This window comes from Phaeoacremonium minimum (genome assembly GCF_000392275.1).
Source record: "Phaeoacremonium minimum UCRPA7 unplaced genomic scaffold PA7_03_scaffold_337, whole genome shotgun sequence".
NCBI lineage: Eukaryota > Fungi > Ascomycota > Sordariomycetes > Togniniales > Togniniaceae > Phaeoacremonium > Phaeoacremonium minimum.
Genome location: NW_006921241.1, coordinates 118,126 through 137,869, shown reverse-complemented (window position 1 = coordinate 137,869; position 19,744 = coordinate 118,126). Strand labels below are relative to the sequence as shown.

Below are 19,744 nucleotides of genomic sequence, written 5' to 3'. Positions count from 1 at the left end.
ATGCTAGGCTAACAGAGTGGCTGGAGAGAATGCCCAACCAACTTCGTTCTAGCAGACTAAGAAGTGTGTATCCAAAGACTGTGACAGGACACTTGGTGTTCCTGTACTTCACCCGCATGTCTTGTTTTCTGCACACACATAAGGTCGGGACAAATGACGCTGAATGGATTACGAGGCTAGTCAATTATAGCCAGCGGATTGTTCGCTCTACTGAGCCCGAAGCAGTCTTAGATACGGCGCTCTCGCCTTTCCTTGAGCCCACATCAGCTTGGCCAGATATAGTAAAAGCAGCGAGGGAGTGCGCTACGCTTTTCCGTTTAGTGGAATGGGAAGATTCTCGATTGACATGGTAAAGACACCTAATATTGTTCCTAGAAGGGTTACATATGAGAACACACATGCTGATTGTATTATAGGAGCGTATCATGCACATATATGTCTGCAACTATAGTCTTGATAGCCAACATTCTTACAGTTTCAGAGCATGGACATGAAAGCGAAGTGGCTGTGGACGAGAAATTCGTTGAAGAAGCACTGGCGTTTCTCCAATGGAGCACCAGCAAGATGCCAGACTGGACCACATTTCACAAGCTATACGCAGCATGCGGAGAGTTGAGCTGCAGGGCTCGCGTCGCCCGAGCTAAGTTTGCGCTGGGTCGCCCAGGTCCCAAACCGGCGTCTGTGCTCTGGCTTGAGGAGCACGCAAGCCGTAGTGCTGGGCACTCGGCGCTGGCACTTGTCGCGGCCTTTACTACGGCTGAAGAAAAACCTTTGACTTCGAGGCTCTGGCGGGCGGGACAATGATGGAACGAGTTGACTGCAAGGCACCGAAAGGGACCAATTTGATTCTGTCGCAAGTGGAGATTTTGAAAGGGTCCGAACTCACTGTCAACAATTGGACCTTTGCTGAGAGTGATGACTCATGTACTACGCTTCAGCTTCTTGGACATACAAGCACACAATCCCCCGCGTCTCTTTTCTGAGTTTGATTTAAGAGTTCAAGACGGATGACCAGTCTTCGCTCCTGATATACTCCTCCATCGTAGTCAGTGGAACCTTAACACCGAGCTACACAGGGTTAGTCATTTGAACAGAAACATGTGAGTTACCGGACTTACCTGTTCCGGGGTCAACACATTCGGATCGCCACCTGTATGACCGAAGTCCTCGAAGTATTTCCAGGCGTCTTGCAGTTCACTTTTCAACGGTTCTGGGACAGTGCCAAAGAACTCCTCCCATGAAACCTGCTTGAAGCCTGCCTTGACGCCGAGAACTTTTCCCCAGATAGTCATCCACTCCGGAAATGTTAGGCTTTGAGAGACTCCAAGCACGTCTTTGCCAGCCGGCAAGTCTACCAGAGCTTTCACGTATGGTCCTGTATCTCGCTGTGTGACGACGAATGGAAACTTGGCGTTGGGGCCAGTTGGGCGTATCGTCAAGAAACTTCCATCGGGCTGTTTCTGTGGCGCCATAAGGTGGAATGCCTTCCAGTTTGTAACATAGTGTCCAACCTGCAACGTACTCATCCGCGCGGCCACCTCGGGGAACTCGGCCTGAATGATTCTGATGGCTTCCGCTTTCGAGTCATAATGATACACAGTGGTATACTTTCCACCGCTCCATTTTGTGGCGTCACTCAGCGACGATAGGACGAAACGCTCCAATGTCTTGATCACCGCTGGCGAAGCGGCTGCTGCGGCGATGTTGACATTCTGGGCCACCTCAAGATCGAAGGCACGCTCTTTCGGCGCTCGCCCTGAGGGTGAACCGCCAGGCGCGGCTGCTTTGAACAGTAAAGCAAAGAAGTCTGTGTTGGCAAAGATGGCAGAAGCGCCTTCAAACGCTGGAATGAGCGAGTCCTTATCATCAAGGTCGGCTTTGACTATCTCTACCCCCTTGGCTGCCAAGGCTTGAGCCGCCTCGCTGGATGGATTTCGTGTAATGCCGCGGACGCGCCAATCAGGGAGCGTCAGAAATGTTTCCGCGACAGATGACCCCTGTAAATCATTAGAACAGCCCCACCCCGAGCTGATGACAAATCGAGATGCGTACCTGGAGGCCAGTGACACCGACTACAACAATCGTTTTCGACATGATCAAGATTTCACGAAATTGAGGCTTCCTTTCCTTGCCAAGTAAAACTCAATTCTCCAATACAAGAGTGTACGAGACACCACCGCAAGACTCAATGCCCGGTGGAATAGGTGTTTTATGTGTTGTAGATGTGCAGTTAGGCACGTGAAATCCACTAATACCACCTGGGTCGAACCACCTACCGATTACAAATGACTAAGATTCTCGGTAAACTCATTCTGCCGAATGGGTACGGCCAATCATGCAATGCAAGACGAGACTTATATCCAACGCCATCGAGACGTCTAAATATGATGGATTGCTTGACTCAGATCCTCATTGCTTCGTAAGTTACCAAAGAAGTCCTTTTTCCCGGAAAAATTAGAATTCCGGCGTGATTCCCAGACCGGACAGATTTCGGTCTTTTGCTCAGCACTAAAAGTCCGAAACGGTGTATGAGATCATCTACTTAGGTATGTGTTGCATTATACTAGTGTACTGAAAGTCTTGTAATCTAGATATGTTTGTTTTGTCAGAACTTTGCCGCCTTATTGGCAGTCGTGCTCTCAATGTTGTCTAATGAATTCAATCAACCCTCCACATCACATCTCGAGGACTTACCCCGAACGTTCGGCTTCAGTACTTCTACTTGCAGATCGAAATCTTGCAATTTAAACGACTAATAGCCATCAAAAAAGCGCAGCGCCGGGAAACATCTGGTCATGATAGGTCAGGACTGAGAGTTTCGAGAAGGTCTCAAGTGCTACAAATCGAGGCAGAGAAGCCTCCGGACGGAACAGAGAACTCGTACCACTGATCTATGTCTACGTTAAAGTTGAAATATGAGTTTAGAGAGCTCTTGAATATAACTCCGCAAATTTATAGCATGATTTTGGCATTGTACTGTATCGTTTACGTTTCCAAGCAGTTCGCAGCCATCAGGTATCTTTCTTCTCATCCTTCCTATTCGATGGTATAATTAGAATGAACATCAAGCAACCGGTTTCACTCTTGAACGGGCCATGTTTCATGCCCGGTTTACGGTAGGCATATGCACCCTTCTGCCAACCCTGCTTCAACGTTAGATCATATAGATCTCCTTCCGTGAGATAAATCTCTTCCACGTAGTCATGAATAAAAATTTCTTGTTGATTGACTGAGCCCGGTTGCCAGCGCTGTAGAACAGTGCGGCGGCCGGTAGCTCTGTTCTCATTCAGCGTCACTACAACACTTGGAGTCAGTGGTTGCTTTCTCAGGGCAATGAAAGAGTAGAGAAGGGTCCCAATAGACATGTCTCGGAACCGAAGGTCCAGTTTGCTTTGTGCCTTTGTCTCTGATCCTCGAAACACAGCCATGATGGGCAAGACAAGAACTCCAGAAGATGCTTACTCTGGTCGATGCCTGGCTCGAGGGGTACCCATGTCCGATTTGGGGCAGAAGTTGCAGGATGGAACTCGAATTGCTCCATGGGTGCTCAACACTCTGAAAATGCTCAATTCCTTGCAAAGTACCCTTCGCTTTTGGGTGGAGAAGTTAAGTTTGTACAGCCGTAAGTGGTGTATTCTTGACTGACGAATGACGTATTTGCGAAAAAAAGCCGAGCGCTCAGGGGTTGACCAATCACCATGATGTGTGCTGACGTTTGATCGCCTATCGGCCATTTTCGTCGGCTTTTTCAACTAAACGACGACTAGATGATATACGAAGATCTGCAACAATAATCGATTCGGTCTGATTGTGACAAACCTGAGGAGGAGGAAAATTTGGGACATGCAACGATGCAACTGCATTATAGCGGCGGCTATCTTGATCTTCAAGATTATAGGCTGGGTTTGAGCGGCTTAGTTTGCCCAAGTAAACTCAGTTATGAAGACCATATATGATTAATTGCGAAGAGACTTTTATTAGATCGCCTAAACATACGCATAAAACCATGATGGCTCTCGTTTTCAACCCCTCACTAGCAGTGATGGTAATAACACCCCTCCCTGCTTTGCGAACTACCCTACGTGGCAAGCCAAAATGCAGATACTTTGACTTCAGAACAGCCTCAAAGATAACCAACGAGGTTACTGAAGCGCACATGTCAAGCGAACTACTATTACAGATATTGCATGCTGTGACAGAACGGGAGCCCCACTAAGTAAGTAGTAAGCTCCCCAAGCCCAGACAGGGGCCTACACAGTATATATATATGGTGTGCAAGCACCCAAATCTCTTTTGTATGATCGATATAGTTCAATGAACTTTCCATTACCGATTTATATGCTCGTACGCGCTCTACAGCTTGTCACACATGCATAAATGGCGATGGTAGGTATTTGAACCCAATGATGATTTGGCCCGCATCCACTCATCGAGCCAATTAAACCATCCACTCTACTCCTGGGTGACATTATGCGTACTCCTATAGTGAATACACCGACTCTTATCTCAGTTTACAATGGCTCAAGGTTTTTTTGGATCCTGAAACCAAAGAGCGTGCGGATTAGAAGCCACGGGTACTGATCTGTGATGGTTTCGGGACTCATGAAACCCTCGAAATCTTCGAGTGCTATTTCGAAAAGAACATCATCTTGTGCCATATCCCTTCTCACATCTCCCACAACTTCAGCCCTGTGATATATCAGTATTTAGTCCATTGAAAACAGCCTATCGGGACCAGGTCGAATGCCCCGGTAGCGCAAATGTGGTAGTGAAGGGCATAAATTTCATTACAGTACTATAACTTACTCTTACTCAATAAGCCGCATACAGTCTGACCCTCAAGGCGAAGCCAACTGGCAAACACCATAGTGTTTGCTGACTAGGCTTGTAACAAGGCCCAAATATGACCTTCGCAGCCAGACTCGGGGGAGCGGGGGTGGGGGTGCCCGGGTGCCCCACTCATAGATCGGACAACGATAACATTAACTGGGAGGTTTTAGGGGACTGCCAGACGGGCACTAAGCACTAAGCTCCGCCAAGCGCGCACCTCGGCCGAGAGCAGCGCCGTCTCGTCCGCTTCGTCCGCTTCTTCAAGTTCCAGCACGCTGCCAATGGAGAGACCTCGCCGGCGCCGAAGACCGGCATTCTCGTGCCTGGAATGCAGGCGACGAAAGATAAAGTGCGATCGGAAAGATCCGTGCTCACATTGCGTCTCCGTCGCGATCCAGTGTGTGCACAAGGTCTTTCGAGATGCGCCCGAGACCTCCCCCGTCCAAAGCAGTACGCAGGGCCGGACAGCAGTCTCCTCACCAGTTGATACCCCATCCTTCCGTGCCCAAAGCCGACAATCTCGCACACATGGAAGAATCGTAAACGAAAGGGACAGGGCGCCGTCCAGGCCTCTGGTCGCCAGAGCGGAGATACCACAGCCCACACCAGCACCTACACTCGCGGGGCAAACCGAAGCCACCGCAGCTCAGACCCCACCGACCACCCGTGCCGAAGATGAGCAGCCAAGTGTACATGCTCTTTTACAACGGATACAGCATCTCGAGAATTCTTTGGCAAGAAGTCTCGTACCTGCGCACTCTGAACCCGGAAGGGAATTCCTTGATCGCCAACCGGTGCATCAAGATACACGAGTCAGCCTCTACAAGACAAGGACCATAAAATGGAGCTACTGGGTGAGTATGGCTGATGAGGTATGGTCTACAGTTACGTCCTTCTGCTACTTTCTACTGACTTCTACTTCAGTTTGACCTTATCAAGGCTTGCTATTCCGCGGCTGGCGGCGGCCTCTTGGCTAGCTACGGCGAAACAAACTACGACGACAAGCCGAACTCTTTTCACGGGCCTCATATTGAATCTCTGCTCGAAGAGATTAGGGATCTCCTGCGAAAGTCTAAAGTGTTCGCAAAATGTCTTAAGACGGGGCGGCCAAGCAAGTCTCTCGGGGGCGTTGGCTTTGATCTTCGGCCCCCCTCCCGCGAGCTGGCAGACACCATGGTCGATCTCTACTGTATCTCGTTTGAGTCGGTGTATCGGATAGTTCACGTGCCTTCGTTCCGTTCCGAGTACCAGAAATACTGGGACAACCCAGAGAGTGCCACGGCCAGTCAGTGTCTCAAGATCCTCCTGGTAATCAGCATAGGGTCGAGTCTACACGACCATGCGAATGCCACCACGGGTCTACGACAAAAGGTGCAACAATGGGTTCATGCTGCTCAGGCATGGCTTTCCGGCCCGCTGGAAAAAGATCGCCTGGACGTCGGGGGGCTCCAGGTCTACTGCTTGGTGATCCTTGCACGACAGATCTTCTCAATTGGCGGCGACCTAGTTTGGGTGTCGATGGGGTCGGTAGTTCGTATGGCCATGCAGATAGGGCTTCATCACGATCCCAAACACCTCCCGGTGATGTCGTTACTACAGGCTGAACTCCGAAGGCGGTTATGGGCTACTGTGCTCGAGATGGCGATACAGTCGTCCTTAGACTCGGCGATGCCGCCCATAATCTCCTTAGACCATTTTGATACTGAAGCGCCTTCAAACTACAACGACGACGAGATTGATGAGTCGACTATCGAGCTGGTCGCCCATCCGAGAAGCACCTACACTACTTCCTCAATACAGCTTATCCTCCTCGACTCGATACCGACACGCCTCCGCATTCTCCAGCTACTCAGCGGCCTTAAAGCAGAACTATCTTACCAGGACGTACTTTCACAGAGTTCGGAACTGACTGATTCATACTGCGCATACAGGAAGTTCGGCCAAGAGAACATCCACTCTGGTATGACCCCATTCCACAGGAATCTGATCGATTATTTCGTACGCCGATTTCTAATCCCCCTACACTGCGTATTTGCCCACAAGGCACAGGCAAACCCATTGTTCTTCTATTCTCTCAAAGTTAACCTAGACGTTGCTATGGCAATCGTCTCTCCCGAACCAGACGACGGCTTCTCACGAATCTTGGCTACCGGAGGGGGCCTGTTCCGTGAGGGTTTCTGGTATGCAACATCTATCATCGGCCGCGAGATTCTTTCGCAAGTCTCAGCGCAGCGTCGAGAGGGGACGCTCCATCGCAATGCTCAGCACCGAGAGCTTCTCAAGCAAGCCGTGAGGGATATGATCTCTTTGGCGGTGGCGAGGATGCACCAAGGCGACACCAATGTCAAGATTCACATGTTTCTGAGTATGATACTGGCACAAACCGAAGCTACGGAAGAAGGCGTGCCATGTGAGCTCATGATTGCACAAGGGGCAAGGGATAGCCTTCAGTTATGTCATGATCTGCTGAAGACACAAGCCGACACTGAGCCGGTGCTGTATTATGACGACGCGGGCGTCACGTCTTCAACTTTGTATGGGGTGCCGGAAAACTCGCTTTGGGATTTTGACCTGGATTTATTTCTGCCTGATATGGGGCTTTCGTAGCCTATTAGGCATTCGCTTATGCTAATGTTATCCCATGGTTGAGCAGGAGGCCAACAGTAGGCCCAAGGGTGGGAGCATCAGTAGCATGCAGCCAGACTGAGTAATGCAGGACGAAATTATAAATAGAACATAAATTAGACTAAAGTATCGTTCTCTGCAATTTTCACCTTTTTTTTTAATAAAAAAAAAGATGCGTCTATAGGACCGGTTAGGTCCGCTACTATGTGGGTTGGTTATACCCGCTCTGCTTACAGCCGCTCTAAGACCCCTGAGGCTTACGTCCGTCGCTAGCTCCGCGCTAGCATACGACCGTTGGCGAGCGTATAAGAGCATCACATCGGTAAGGCGTCTCGCGATTGATGGTGTTAAATTTCAATGAAATCAATTTTCAAATGAGAAGAAATTAGTTGTCTCATTCAACGCCCCTGCTCATTCCTCTTCCGCAATGCCTCTGAAAATTCTTATCAACGGTGCTGGCATCGCCGGCACAGCCCTCGCCAACTTCCTCGTGCGGTCCAAACAAAGTCACGACATCACTATAGTCGAGAAATCATCCAAGTTCCGTACCGGTGGAACCCAGCTTGATTTGAAGTCATATGGTGCCCCGCTAATGACGAAACTGGGACTGATCGATGCGGTCCGAGAAAGGAGCATACACGAGACAGCTTTGACTTTCGTTGACACGAAAGGCAGAGAGTGGGCGAGGTTCAGCGTCAACGAAGCCGGTAAAGGATACAAAGGAGTGACGAGCGAATATGAGATCATGAGGGCGGACCTGGTAGAGGTGTTATACGAAGGGAGCAAAGTGATCGCTACAAAAACCTTAGGAAAAGAGTCGCAGAGCCTGCGGTACCTTTTCGGAAAGCATGCGATTGAGCTTACGCAGCTTGACTCCAGGGTCAACGTCGTATTCTCAGACGGCTCTTCAGACGAGTACGATCTTGTTGTCGGTGCGGATGGCCAGAACTCACTGACGCGGCGTATGCTATGGGAGCCCAAGAAGGACTGCGATTCCACGCTTAGGTATACGGGCTACTCGGTTGCATACTTCCATATGCCAAAATCAGAGGAAGAATCCAACAGTACCTTGTTCAAAAACTGTCTTCTACCAGGGCTTAAGATACTGTCGCTTCGCTGTGCGCACAAGGACTTTACACAAGCCATGCTTACGATATCCACTACAGAGGAGTTAAAGGAGATTCTTAAACAGCCGGTTGAGAAACAGAAAGACATATGGGAAACGTTATACAAGGACTTCGGATGGGAAAGCAAACGAGTACTTGCCGAGATGCGGACTACTGATGACTTTTACACGACCACGGTTGCTCAGGTGAAAGTGGACACATGGTCCAAAGGGCGAGTTGTTCTGCTGGGCGATGCCGGATACTGTCCGAGTCTTTTAACCGGGCTTGGAACCACGGCATCACTCGTCGGAGCATACGTGCTTGCGGGCGAACTCGCGAGACATGGAGACAACGTCGGCCCAGCGCTAGAATCTTATGAACTGGTGCTACGACCTTACGTGGAACAAGTTCAGCAACTTCCTCCCATGAATCTCGCCATCTTTCGTTCTAAGCTTGTGTTAAATATATCTTACTTTGCTCTGGCAATTTTGTCGAAGCTCAAGATAGATCGCCTAGTCAATGCGCTGATGCAGGATGGGAAGGAAACCTGGCAGCTCCCACAGTATCCGGAGCTGGAATTAGAAGATTGAGCATTGCATTGACCGCCCGATATTCAACTTTGGTGGCGAATACTAGCTCTAATATATTTGTACTATTTATCATCTTATTTAAAATGCGTAATATCTTATCACTTCATCTGAGCTGGCGTGGACTTTGCTACACCTGTGACTAGAACTGCTTAGACGGGTAAATGAGGGTGCTCGGCCTTCCTCATCGTATTACTCTAGTTTGCGAGGGCCTTCATACATTACTACAAGAAATGACATGGGAGCTTACATGAGATATATTACATAAAATGAAATTTAATCCGAACGTCAGACTGTCAGATTTCTTACACATAATAAACACAGTCTTTCTTGACATCAACCAAGACACACTCTAGTGTCCTCACTCAAAGTGCTCCTTTTGATGCTTGTAGACTGTCTTGACCATGATACATGATAATAGCAAATACGTACAACAAGGAGCTTCGATATGTATGATAGTGCGGCCATGACAATGAACCTCAATAGCTCTGACAATACTGGAGAGACACACATTCAGAACAGTGAACCGCCTTCTCTTACATTGCACGGTTCTCAAGTCAGCAAGCCTAAGTAGTTATTTGTACTGACATATGCTTCTTGAATGTAGACTGCAGGTCTGTCACCAACGTCAAGCTCAAACAAATCAAGCATCCTCTGACTGACTGTGTTGTAATTTGCTATAGAAGGCATTCCTGCATTCACAAGACGGCCCCTACCTGCCTTGACAGAGCAGGTCGAAATGGAGGAAAAAAACTCCGTGATTGGCTCAATCTTGCGCACAAGCGGGGAGCTGTAATGCTCGAGGCTGATGTGTTTCTAGAGAAGAGAATGAATGCGGATCTGAAACGAAACAGCTTTGTCTCGGGCACGTAACTTCTAAGTCAAGTGTAAAGAAACCTTCCTTAGATCAATCCATGGCAACTGGTTACTATGGTAATATTCCTTCGCGAGATCGAGTATTACCAGGGCATTCTATTCCTCACAAGCAACCGGGTAGGCGTCTTTGACCATGCATTTATATCGCAATTCACGTAGTAATCCACTACCAAGATCTTGATGATAACTACTGCCGGAAGATATGAAACCAGTTTCTTGACAGAACTTGAGGCTGAGAGGGGCAAGACTATGCGCATTGACAACTCAACTAGACGATATGTGCTAGAGGATCCACGTATCCTTTGGGTTAAGTGGAACGGACGCGGGCTTCGTAATGGTGAGAAAGAGGCTCACTTCCAATCTATATGCTTAAGCCTCAGCCCTTTGGAAAGAAGCTTACTGGCCTATGGGCTAATGGAAACGAATTGTATAACTGACAAATCATCGATGAACAGCATTTCAAACAGCCGTCGCGCTAGCCGAGTGCCGTTTCTTGACCAAACCCGATTTAGAAAAGAGTGAGAATGAAATTGCTTTATTGGAGGAGAAGGACTTCAAGCAGATATGTGAGATGACAAAGAAATTCAAGGATGACTTGACAGCCATAAATTATGGGCGAACGAACAAGAGAGAGCCTTTCAGGAGCGGGTTAGGCGTTTAGATGAACAGAACCAAACTTGAGAAATCTTTTAAAATAGTATAATAAAATGTGTGATGTTGCGTGTCTATCACGAAGGGTTGGATGTTCGTATGTCAATATACATTACGTGATCGATTTCCGAGGACGAAGTTGATTCACATTTGCTGTAAAGCCCCTCTCAAGATCATTAGCTGAGGGATATCTTGAGCCAGACTACATACAATGCCGCATCGAGGACGGCGGGGTTCGGCTTAATTTTTGGATTCTATCACACATCCTCCCTGTCAACATTTAAACCAAGACAGCAAGCAGACAAGCAACAATCGTCGAGACGATGCCACCCAATGTAACTTGAAAAAAAGCACCCGCGTCAGTTACCACCGTCGTCGGTCTCGCCGGAGCAGAAGGGGTTGTCTCCGATGGTGATCCAGCTGGAATCGTTGAGGTCTTAACCGACAATGACGCTGCAGAGGGAGAACTTCCCACGCTCTCACCGGGCTGCTCAGCACCTCTACCACCAGTCGTGGTTGAAGCCTCCAAACTCTGTGATGTGGCAGTAGTTTGGGGCTTTGAATGACCTCCATTACCGATGATAGGGATCGTCATAATAGTAGGTTCGGCCGGAATCTGCGACGCGCTACCTCGTTCTACTGTGCGTGACCCATATGTGACCACAGCGGTACCCCCGTGGCTGCCACTGCCGCCGCTACCCGTCGGCGAGTTCACGAGCACGGGCTGTGCGTATGTCAGAGTGACAGGATGGCTAGCGCAGGTAGTGCAGACTGATGTGACAGTTGTGACCGGCGCTTGGGGTTCGGTCGTGCACGGCACAGTAATCGTCAATGTCACGGGTGCGGTCCAGAGTGGATCAGTACAAACTGTTGTGATGACTGTGACAGTGTTCACGATCGATTTTGTCTTGGGGGGTGATGAAGAGGTGATGCTAGGGCTAAGCGACCCGGTGCTTGATGAGATGAGCTCTGTTGACGATGACAGACTTCCGGTATGAAGGCGGCTTGACGAGCTTAGGGCCTCGCTGCTGGTTCGGCTTGATGCCGGCAGACTTGAGACCGAGACGGTGCTGGAGCTAGAAAGAGGGGAACTTGTACTGGAGCTGAATAGAAGAGAGCTCGTAGCAGATGCACTCGTTGATGAAATAGAGTAGGTAGAATTGCCGCCTATTGCTGTAGAGACCTGGGTTGATGGTGCTAGGGAGGTGGAAGAATTAGACAGTAGTATTGTGGAAGTGCCAATTGAAGAGGACGAGGCCGACAAGGTCACGGAAGAGCTAGATAGCAATGATGTAGAAATGTGAGAAACGGACGACGACGACGACGGCGACGACGACGGCGCGATCGAAATTGCAGAAGACGAGCTAGTTGAGTTTGCGGATTGGCTGGACGCTGACCATGTCGCTGTAGATGTAACAGACGAAGTTGCTGAGTTGTCAAACCGAGTAGATGTAGTTGCTGAAGTCGTCATCGTTATGGACGTAATTGAAGATGTTGCGGTTCCCCCGGCAATGGGTCCATCCCTATCAATATCTCCAGAGAAGAAGTAATCCGGACGAGTTCTGCTGATAAGGTTGTAGGTGATTGTCCTCGATGAGTACCCGATAGAAGTTCCATTTTCTAGCTGTATGGCAAGGCTGTACGGCATCGCGATCGAGCCAGAGCCCTTGTTGCCCATCATGTTTATTATGTTGAGTTGCAGCACCTCGTGCGTCTCGATACTACTGCTATAGATAGCCCGGAACTCCTTAACCTCACAACGCCGGACGGTCTGATTTGTAACATCTGTGGAATCTACAACGCGGTTGCTGTCGTCGAAAGTCATACCCAAGTTGACATGTGTCAGCTCGCAGCGGAACCCGTCATCCCCGCTGGACTGGCTGGATATCAGCGTCACAGATGTCCATGGGCCAACGGAGCCGGGCACTTCAACAACAAACGCAAAGAGCTGGCTCCCGTCATCCGATTCCACTTCACGGACGGATTCGTAAACACGCGAGCGGTCTATAGCTCGATAGTAGAGCGGTTCTAGGAAAGTCTTGCCTACAGTCTCCATTTCTACGAAGTAGGTGCCCGCCATCATCTCTGTCTGGAAATCAGGGTTTAGGCGGCAGCTGAGGTAGAAGTCACCCACGATATTGTCATGCCAGGTGACCCAGTCGTTGAAAGTGACGGTGAAGACGCTAGTCTCACTATCGAACAGTGCAGTGCCCACAAGGGCGGAGGTAGACTGCACATATTTCGATTCCGCGACGTCGACAAACACCTGCGGTAGGGCGAAAGACACGGTAGTGCCTTCGTAGAGACGTGTGGGAATGGATATTTGCACGTGTATTTCTAGCCAGCTATTGGTGTCGAACAGATCATGGGACTCCTCAGTATTTTGGCGATAGAGAGACAGATCGACGAAAGCGCCGGCAAGGCCGGTGGGTTGAGCGAAGGCCTTGAGAGTGGTGGTAATGCCAGGCACAGAGGTGGCACTCGTGATCGGTGCGCTTGTGGTGGTGACAGGCTCGCTAGTGGGCAATTGTACGCTGCTTGTAGCTTCTGTAAACGTAGGTGCTGCCGTAGAAGAGGATATAGTAGAACTAGTCACGCCCGGAATGGGGTCGTCGTTCAATTGAATCGAAAATGGGTCCGAGAGGAAGAGTTGCCAATCCTGGGGATTGGACCCATCGCCGAAGACGCGAAGAGCACGACTGAGAATTCTATAGCGACCAGAAGGGATCTCTGTTCCGTTGGAAAAGCTCTGGAAAGTGTTGAAGCCCACGTTACTGAAACGTATTGGAAACTTCGTAGGGAAGTCTGTGTAATATCCGTACACGTCCGGCTGCGTACGGACTGGTCCACGCCACTGGTTTGAGGCCGGCCCAGCCGTCAATGGGTAAGCAAAATCGTCAGTGGTGTAGTCTTCGCCGACAAGATCCATAGAGAACTCATACGTGCCGTACCGCAACGCGAAGTAAATTTCGGGAGATGAGAGCTCGGCAGGCTTGTACGGCTTGCTCTCCCAGTCTACGGGATACAGGTACCCGCTTACATCGTCGTAACGGAACACCAAGGGTGAACCCTCCAGTGGTGTCCAGTTGTAGGTCGAGGCTTGAACGCCCATGTAGGGAACTGCAAGTGTCTCATCGTTCTCACCTTGGAAGACGACCTTTCCGCTCCAGACCACACCACTGCTATTGTCGGAGCTCATGGGAGAGTGGAAAGTGACGATCACATCTTGGGTCGAACCGGCAGGGATAGTCACACTGTCTGGTGCTTCTATGGATCCCTCAACATCGGCCAGAAGGGGTGGATAGTATACATATGGGTACAAATCCTCGTCGCGAGATTGGACAGTGGCAGCAATAGAATGAGAAATCTTGTAGGTGATAGCCTCGGAGCCAGCGTTCTGCAGACTGATTGTGTGTGTATTCACGCGATTATCAGTATCGTTGAGCGAGATTTGGCGGTCGGACAGAAGCACTGTTTGGTAGTCAAAGACCTTGACAGCATCGATGAGGCCGGCACCCTGTTGAATCAGCGGCGCAATAGTACCGACAACCTCTACATTTGTGTCGTCATATGCAGGAAGGAGAGCGGCTGTGGAAGACAGGCGGCGAGCGAACTCCGAATGGTCTTTCTTGACGTGAGCATAGTATAGGGCGGCTACGCCGGCCACATAAGGCGCTGAGAAGGATGTGCCTGAACCGACGGCGTAGGTATTATCTGGGAATGCACCGTAGACAGCACCACCCGGTGCTGCGACAGAAGGGCTGAAATCATTCTCGAAGCTTGGCCCCCAGGATGAGAAGTAAGAAACCTGGCCAGCACTAGGACGGTCGGAGGCGAATGCCGCAGTGTCAGCATCAACTTCGATCTCAAGCGTGAGATTGTATTGTTCGGCAATCTGCGCTTTCACCCACTCCCCTACAGATGCATCGGTCAGAGCGAACAGATGCACCGAAGGATTATAATTGTCAACGTCGTCCACGTAAAAGACACCTTGGTTGTATGAGTCAAAGATAAGATAGTAACCAAATCCAGTGCTGCTGAGCTCATTGTATGAGCCCTGAGGGAAACAGATGCCGCGCTTGACGATGAGCGCCTGCTCTTCGCTCCCATACTGCTCGGGGTTGCACGAGTCACCCGCATCAAATGTGATAGGGGCAACTACGGACTCGTTGAGTTTCGCACCGTCCGGAGTGACATAAGATAGGTTGAACGTCTCTCCGCTTGATGAAACAATCAACGCAGGCCAGCCCAGGACCTGCTTTGCGTTCGTGGAGGCGACTGATATAACACCGCGACCTGAAGCAGGCGAACTGGCATAAAATGTACCTGTTTCTCCCGAATTCCCGGCAGCAATAATAACCAGTCGGTCCTTTGAAATCTCACTGGCCATGCGAGAAAGAATAGACCCGGAATATCCAGTCTCGCTACCGATCGACACTGAGACAATGTCGCAGTCATCCGCATCAGCAGCCAATAAACCCTTCAAGAGCAGGTCATCTGAGACGCTGTTCTCACAGGCGAAAACCTTGTACATGAACACTTCAGCCCTGGGCGCCACACCTGTAAGGTCTTTGGTGGAGCCCAGGATCACAGATGAAACAAAGGTACCGTGGCCCATGCAATCTTCGAAGTTATCATTGTCTTCAATGAGGTTCTTGCCGCCAACTATCCTGCCAGATAGAGCAGGATGTGTGGCATCTACACCACTGTCTACCACACAGACTCGTTGGCCTTCGCCGGTGAATCCTCGCTTGTGTAATTCATCAACCCGAGTTGTGATGTGCGGGTTCCACTGAGGACTTGGATCGGTGGTGTCGATTGTATCGTCCAGAGCGATGGCGTAGACAGGCCACACATCCGCCACACCGGGAATGCCCTTGATGTCATTGATGCTGGCGTTTTTGTTGTTGGCAATCTGTACCGATACTCCCTGGAAGCGGCCAGACACCATGGAATAGTCGGTCTTAATCTCGACTTCGTAGCCCTTGATCCTCATGTCACCAAGTAATGTAGTGGCTCTGGAAGCAATATCACGCTGGCTGGTCTGAGCACCGGCCTGCAGCTCAACTATGAACTTTCCAGGAACAGCAGGTCCAGCTACAGCGGTGGCCGGTCGACGCGAAGCATTGATCTGCTCTTGACTCCATGCCGAGGCTCCGGGACAGGCCAGCACACAGGCTGCAGCAACGGTCTTGAGAGCTAGCGTCCACTTGGCCATGGTTGAGTATATGCCCTGTAATAGGGTAGATAATGAGAGGATAAGCTCAGTAGCTTCAAACAAAGTCCCCACGACAGACGTGAACGAGGCTGGTGGTATCAAAAAGGACATCAAATGTAACGCAACGCATAATACTTCCTACTTATAGCCTCTTCCCCCCCCTCCTTTCATCACATTGGGCAATACACTGAGCGATTTCGGACGTCTTAGCTCTTCGCTCGGTAAGCCAGAGCGACCTTTTTTTGTCGGTAAGAGGCATCGTGTCCGACCTGCCAAGTGCAGGCATTGCGAGCTTGGCTACAGCTCTACAAGGCACAGAATGGCCTAGTGTCGACCGAGGATGCCGCAAATCATGAGCAAAAAAAGGTACGAGATTAGGTCTAAAAGAGACAAGGGTCAGCCACGAAGACCCCTAGCCATGAGCTTTTTTTTCTCAACACGAGGTGGTGGAGTCAATAGTGCCGCCTTTATCAGATCATCTAATCTTATCAATCTGGATCTAAGGACTTGGCAGGTACAGTGTTCCCACTAGCCGGGTCCAGGGAAGTCAGTCAGAAGATGCCAGTTGCTAGGATTCGCAAAAGATGTCGAAATTCAGCAAAGTCTCGAAAGAATAAAATCATTTATATTCTTATCAGAATAATAGTCTATACCCAAGTACTATTAGAAGACTCGAATCTCCAGATACTTGACCGCGCTTCTCTAGCATCCAAGGAGCTGTATTTTAGGACTCCTCTGGGCGATCTCTCCTCCTTAAGTTAGTCGAGGGCTGCCGAGCAACGCCCCTCAAAAAGATCACGTTTCAAGAAACACCGTTCCGGTCCAGGCCGCCGACCCACTCCGCCAAACCGACTGGAAGCTTCCGGGCTCCAGCTTCCCAGCGCCGCCTCTAATATCATAAACAAGATAGATGTGGTCGAGTAGCGTGGGGTTTATCCAGCACTCTCACCATTCAATAATATACTGAAATCATCTTATAAATCATCTAGGGTTCGGGAGCCTGCCCTATTACCCGGGATGGCATCCACTAGGGCCGGATTTATTCGATGAGCTTTTTCTGGGCAGCATTGGTGATTAGGGGGGTGGATGCACCTTATAGGCGCAGACACTCCGCTGAGTAGCCTCGCCTCCATTCCCTCTACACCTGTCCACGGCCTCAGTTCCTTTTCACAGTCGCTGTCCTCTGTGACACAGCCCTCCACCATCTCCGTCTCGGTTCCGGTTGAGCGCCCGCTCCCACCCCCGGCCCCTCTCCCGCCTGCGGTCTTCCTTGGTCCGAACCTATTCGATTATCAGACGACTTCCCAAGTCTTAAATTGCCAACACTATAGCCGAAATTTCTTGCCCTAGCGTATACTCGCATACCTTTACAAGAAAGGCGGCCCGGCGCCATACACTGCAGGGTTCATATATACACAGCCCAGAGAGCCTGACCACACACTGTCCTTCACTTAGCCGAGAGATCAGCTTAGACATAGGTCAACCGTATACGTGTAGGCACGGTGTAACCAGGAACCGTAAGCGGTATTCTAGTGTCACTATAGGAAGATGGCTAAGGGCTAGTACTTACTCACAACCACCAGTCCACTTACCGTGCCAGAGATCCAAGTACGGGAGTATACATCTACTAGTACAAAGCGATATTTGGCAACTTACTGCTTTTAAGGAGTATCGCAAAACCGAGATGGGGATAGCCGGCCGGCTGCAAAAGAGCTGGTTAGCCCTACCAAAACCAGCGACCCGAGGAGAGAACATGCCTCCAAATACTCAATTTCAGACATTAGAAGATGCCCAGTAATAACAGGGCTATGTAAAGAACCCTTTATAGCTAAGCTGATGATCTGCCAACTCGATGAGCAGTGGGGGTTTGGCCCAACATCCGCTGTTCTGAAAGAGAATTACAAGAACGATACTCACCATGTTGCTATCTATCTTTCCCCCTCTGCAATATCCCCATACACCGCTAGGGGCAATTCCTTGGCTTATGGCGACGACGGAGTGGTATTGATGGTGGCAGTTAGGCTTGAATCGACAAGACCTTCTTTTAGAACTAGGTTATGGTTCACCAAGCCTTGCACTTACAACCCAAGCAGGAGGAAGCGGAAGCTTCCTTGGTGGTGGTGCTGGAGCGCGAATCACCCTGGACGACGCCCCTGATGGGTGGACAAACCACTCGGCCGTGGCTCCTGATTCTAAATCATTGCTCTCTGATGGAATAAGAAGAGATTGAGAAGTGAAAGCAATAACCAGCGAATGATGGGCGTTAAGACTTGGAGCACATACGAGTGGGTAAGATAGCCGACTTATATCGTGCAGTTCTATGGTGAATGTAGCTGGTAGTTTCTTTTCTTATCTTTCCTCAATTCATTTGAAGTTATCCCCTTGAATATCTTTCTCGCCTGTCGGCCTTTGATAGCCATTATCAGAGTCATCCAAGTACGCTTGGTGATGGCGTCTAATCTGACCAGCTTCAGGGTTCAAAATAATCCAACCCAAGCCCCACGCTCTCTACGAAACATAAGCACTTTGCACCTGGACAAAACTGCATCGCCATTGTTGTCATCCATTGTGGTGCCAGCAGTGCTCGGCAGTCCTCTGCGGGCGACTTTACTCCACTCCACCACCCGCAACTGCTCCTGGTAGAATGCATGCCCCATCCTCCGATGTTTTTGAAACTCTTTAAGTCCCGCAAGGTAATTAATCAAAGCTACTCTATGGAAATCTGCTTGTAGTAACATACGTCGGATGCAAGACGATACCTTCTCCGTAGTAACGGGGTTCCATGTGTCAGAGAGTTCCGCGTCAGACGGCCTGCGAACGAAGTCACAGTCTGCAAGTCTCGTGTCAGCTATCCGAAAGGCTGCAAAGAACTTCTCGCTTCTCTACAAGGAGCTGGGTCTGCGCTTTGATTATGAACCGAAGGACTACTGTCTTCATCATCGCCACCAATCCTACCGGAGATGCTGCTGCCATTGACTTCTAGTTTGCGTGGTAAGGCAGGACGTGGCTGCGCTTCGCCTTCCCTATTCTGCTTATTCTTCCTCCAAGCTTGCCGCCTTTGACGTTGTTTGATGCGGCTCGGTTTAGAGCGGCGAGACTTCACCCCTGAAGACGGAAATGGGTTTTGGTACACTTGAATTTCGTATCCGAGTATGGTATATGTAGGCCGGCAATTGGTTGACAAAGAACAAGGATGAGAGAGCGGTACCTTAACGCTAACAGCGGTAGCTGTCTTCTAAGACCCATGCTAACTTCTACCCGGCAGACACAAACTTTGACAGCTGTTGTCACATCCTGGCAGTGTCCAGCCTGGGGCGCCGCGTCGAATTAACTCCCGCCAATGGCAGGCGTTTGAGAAATAAATCTGTCAGGCAACTGCAGTTAAGCATGGATGCCAGAATTTATGATTGGTCAATTCAGTTGCGCGGTTGGCCACAAGTCTCTGGTTCCTCGGGAACCAAACGCTTTAGTGTACTCGTGATGCATCAACACCTCGATCAAGCGGCAACTCTACATTTTCACCACGATAGATACATGGCATATTTTATTGTTGATTGTACCAGCGGGATCAGTATTCTCAAAGCTTCCGGTACGTTTTTCCGAATCAGTAACTGCCCCTTCCGCCATGCCCTGAAAACTACTTAAGCAGCACCATTTCCACCCATCCCACCCCAAACCTTCTCTCTTTTCCTTAACCTCGACAAAGTCGTCCAGGAGAACGCACCAAGCCAACAATCCCACACCGCATCCAGCAAGGTAAGGGTTATACCTTCATTCTTTCCCAGCTGCCTACCTTCTGTCCCAGTCATCTACCTTCTCTCCCAGTTGCCTACCTTCTTTCCCAGTTGCCT

At 49.8% G+C, this 19,744-nt stretch overlaps 2 protein-coding genes across 2 annotated transcripts; both read right to left on the bottom strand.

The window, feature by feature from the left end:
• Window positions 1-990: 990 nt before the first annotated feature.
• Window positions 991-2,094, bottom strand: UCRPA7_4394 (putative -like family protein; the record flags this gene model as incomplete). The annotated part of the gene is made up of 3 exons (XM_007916951.1): window positions 991-1,068; window positions 1,119-1,997; window positions 2,053-2,094. 3 exons carry the CDS (start codon window positions 2,092-2,094, stop codon window positions 991-993), a joined length of 999 nt encoding a protein of 332 aa, XP_007915142.1.
• Window positions 2,095-11,613: 9,519 nt separating this feature from the next.
• On the bottom strand, window positions 11,614-15,893 carry UCRPA7_4393 (putative minor extracellular protease vpr protein; the record flags this gene model as incomplete). Its single annotated transcript, XM_007916950.1, has 2 exons — window positions 11,614-11,751; window positions 12,381-15,893. The coding sequence occupies 2 exons, from the start codon at window positions 15,891-15,893 to the stop codon at window positions 11,614-11,616; spliced, it is 3,651 nt and encodes a 1,216-aa protein (XP_007915141.1).
• Between the last annotated feature and the right edge of the window lie 3,851 nt (window positions 15,894-19,744).